Source organism: Pteropus vampyrus, unplaced genomic scaffold, assembly GCF_000151845.1.
Source record: "Pteropus vampyrus isolate Shadow unplaced genomic scaffold, Pvam_2.0 Scaffold50, whole genome shotgun sequence".
Lineage (NCBI taxonomy): Eukaryota > Metazoa > Chordata > Mammalia > Chiroptera > Pteropodidae > Pteropus > Pteropus vampyrus.
In genome coordinates this window covers 2919832-2923749 of record NW_011888831.1, presented here as the reverse complement: position 1 = coordinate 2923749, position 3918 = coordinate 2919832, and the positions used below count along the sequence as shown (strand labels likewise).

At 41.1% G+C, this 3918-nt stretch overlaps 1 protein-coding gene across 1 annotated transcript in view; it reads right to left on the bottom strand.

Moving 5' to 3' along the window:
* The window catches only part of ITGAE (integrin subunit alpha E), a 56527-nt gene that overhangs the window by 12449 nt on the left and 40160 nt on the right, over positions 1 to 3918 (bottom strand). Inside the window, 1 exon segment of the mRNA XM_023530369.1 lies at positions 1348 to 1645. Within this exon segment, the coding sequence (XP_023386137.1) occupies positions 1348 to 1645 (298 nt within the window).

Sequence of the window (3918 nt, the reverse complement as noted above, 5' to 3'; positions counted from 1 at the left end):
GATTATTTTATTCTTTTCATATAATGGATGCTGTCCTAGCCCAAATAGCCCCCACCAGGAACAAACTAGTAGTTTGATGAAGCCAAGTTTATTGACTCATTATAATGAGAAAACTGCACTGTGGTGTGTCTTCTCAAACAAGTAAAACAGTTATTAAAGGATTCTGGGGCAGGGAGGCATTCAGGTGAAATGGAAATAAAGCAGTGTTTTGTTTGTTTTTAATTTTAAATTATTTTCAAGTATACAGTACATTCATTAGATATCTATAATGTTCATAAAACAATCCCCGCAATTGCTCCCTCCCTCCCCGGCCCTCCACTTAGCCATCATATTAATGCTAACTGCATTCCCTCTGCCATGCTCCCCATGCCCAACTATCAACTACTAATATGTACTTCTTTAACCCTTCACCTCATTCTCCCAGCCTCCCAACTCCCCTCCCCTCTGTCCGTCACCAAATTGTCCACTATATTTGTGAGTCTGTTTTTGATTAGTTTGTTCTTTTTGTTCCTTAGATACCTCATATAAGTGAGATCATAGGGTGTCTATCTTTCTCTGTCTGACTTATTTCACTCAGCATAATAACCTCTAGGTCCATCCATGTCATTGTAAATGGTAGGATTTCATTTTTTTTTTAATGGCTGAGTAATATTCCATTGTGTATATGAACCATAATTTCTTTATCCACTCGTCTGTTGATGGGCATTTAGGTTGCTTCCATATCTCGGCTATTTGTAAATTGCTGAAGCAGTGTTTGCATAGGCTCAAAACAAAGCAGGGTTGCGTGTAGTAGGGTCACTCAACATCAGGTCTGGACTGCAAAGTGGACCCAGAGACTCATTTCTTTGAAAACTTAAGATGGATGTGAAATTTTGTCCAGAAATGCTTTATGTGAAGCTCTGAACCTCAGATAGAAATAGACTGCTTCTCTTTGTCAGAGTAACTTAGATTCTCCAGGCAAGAGTGAGATGGTTTCATAATTACAGATATAATTGCAAACAGCAAAGATTCTGATTGCCTTTGATTTTAGAGAACAAAATTTTTCAGTTATATGTTACAGCTGCAGGATATCCTTGAGGAAAATATTGTTTCCTAGTGTTTTGCAGCTGGCTTTGGTCTGTGATCCCAGGCTAATAAATAGCAGGGCTGACTTTTACTTTTCCCATCCAAGCTAATTTATTAGAGATTATTTCTCTCTTGGAACCTGGGTTAAGAAAGGTTGCAGGCAGGGAGGAGTGATTGTGCAGCAAAATAGCACCATTGAAGGTTTGTGAGGTAGAGAATGACATGGCTGGATCTATGGCATATAGTTGGATTGGAGAGGATTCATCTAGTTAATAATCATTTATTGGACCAGGTTGAGGCTGGAGACAGAATTAGGAGGTTGCTATTGAAAAAAAGAAAAAAAAGGTATGCAGGGAGGAAAAACCATAAGTGGCATGTTTCCAAAACTGCTGTCATAATTACCTTTTGTATCTTCTTAAACTGTAAGTTTCTGGGGTAATTCAAAGCCATGCTTGTCATGTAGGAATCTTCCCCAGAGTTGGTTAGGCTAATGTTCATGGTCAGCTCCTTTGTGACACCCACCACCAGTTCCTGCCTGCCCAGGGTGGGCAAATAGATAAGTGTTAGCAGTTTATTTATTCTTTAAAAACTTAGATGAAATGCAGTAGCACATTCTTAACTTAGATAAATTGCCTAAAGGATACATTTAGCCTAGATTTTCTTCCCCTCAACATAAGCGAACACCTGGACTGCGATACCTACCTGAGTTGCTGTGTGAGATAGTAATAATGACTGCCATTTATTTAGTACTTACCACATGCCAGGGACTGTACTAAATGTTTCATAGGTTCAATTTATCCTCATAATAACTGTATGAAACAGGATGGTTACTCTCCATTTTATAGAGCAGGAAACAGAAGCCAGGAGAGGCTAACTAATTTGCCTGAGGTCTAACCACTTCAAAAAGGATTGGGAGAACTGGATCTAAATTCTCTTTCTACCACCAATTCACTGTGACCCTAGGCAAGGCACTTCATTACAAAATTCTTCCATTTCACACATATTTATGGAGTACTTTCTCTGTGCCAGATACCTTGCTCAACACTGGAGAAATAGCAGTGCATAAGACAGACCCTGCCCCTGGCCCTACCTCAGCCTCAGCTTTCCCACCTACAAAATCATTCAGGCCCTTCCAATTTAAAGGCTGTGGTTTGCAGCCTGGAAAAGAGAAGACCTGGGGATTTGTGAGTGCTTCCTTCAGTCCACTGTGGTACTGCGGGGCCTCAGAGTGCAGAACCACTATCAATAATCGAGTCTACAGGAAAACATTAACAATACAAAGAAAACTTTGTAGCCATCCGAAATGTTCAAAGATGGAATATGTAGCTCTGGGAAGTAATGTGACATGTTTTGTTGTTGTGTTGTTTTCTATCACAGCTGAGAAGAGGATAGATTGATTGGAGGGAGAGAGGGGTCAAAAATAGAGCCTGCTTGGGAGAGCCATCTGAGAGATGACACGTGCCTGAAATAAGACAGTAGTGTGGGGATGGAGAGAAGGGATAGAAACCAGAAATGGTAAGGCCGTACTTGTGAGCAGAGTAAAAAAGAGAGCCTGGTGCTATTCATGAGGGAGAGAACACAGAAGGAAAATCAGAGGGCGGAAGTTGACCAGAAGAGTTCAGTCTGGGACATGATGCCTATAGTATAACAAAGTAGAGGTGTCGAAATGTCAGTTGGATATACTTTTCTAGAGCCCAGAGGAGAGACCTGAGAGTCATCACGGTATTTAACAGGGGTTCTTAACCTTAGGGCCAGGGACAGTTTCAGGGGCCCCAAATGCAAACACTGGTGTATGCACATGTAATCTTCTAAGGAGAAAGGTCTGTAGTTTTCCTTCGATTCTTTAGGAGATCTACGTCCACAAAAAGGTCAAAAATCACTGAGACATTTGGATGCTAACAATTAGGTCAATACTTTTGAAAATTGAAGAGTGCTTGCTATGTACACTAGGGGGTGATGTAGAGCCAGCGTGTGTGCTGCATCTCTAGTTCACAAGGAATTGAGAGGGCAGTTCTTGGCTGTAATTAATTCCCTGTGGGAAACAGCTGTGTCTCCTTGTTAGGCCGGATTCCAAAGCACTCAAAAGTCTTGAATTGGACCCTTAGTGATTGAGATAGGCAGCGCTAAGCCATCCACATCCGAAACGCAGTCCTGCAAATATCTATGAGAGAGCTTACCAGGACTCCCGGAACTGTTCTTCCCCATAGACACCAACGCCAGCCAGCTGGCCATCAGTACCATATCACACACACAGCACTGGTAGCCAGGGAGGGCATTTTAAGACCATCACGTGTCCAAAACCAAACTCATGATCTATTCCTCCACACCCTGCCTTCCAAAACCATTCTTCCAAAGGCTTCCTCAATTCGGTTCTTGTCATGACCATCACTGAAAAATTCAGCGTGATCCAAAGGAAACTTTGCAGTAATAGAAATGGTCTGTATCTGTGCTATTCAATATCATTAGCCATATGTGGGTATTGAGCACTTGAAATGTGTGTAATACAACTGAACTAAAATTTTGATTTTATTTACTTTTAATTAATTTAAATTCAAATAGCCAAATGTGATGAGCAGCTACTGAATTGGACAGCACAGTTCTAGATGCTCAAGCTGAAACCTTAAAAAACTTCTTAGACCCCTCTCTTTCTCTCACTCCCCACATCCAATCTGTCACCAAATCCTATGGGGCTCTCCCTTCAAAATATAACCAATCACTTTCATTGCTACTTCTCTGACCCAAGTCACCATTATCTCTCACCTGAGTAATTATAATATCTCCTTACTATCTCCCTGCTTCCACTTTTGCTCTCACAGCCTATTCTCAACACAGCAAAATCAATGATCCTGTTAA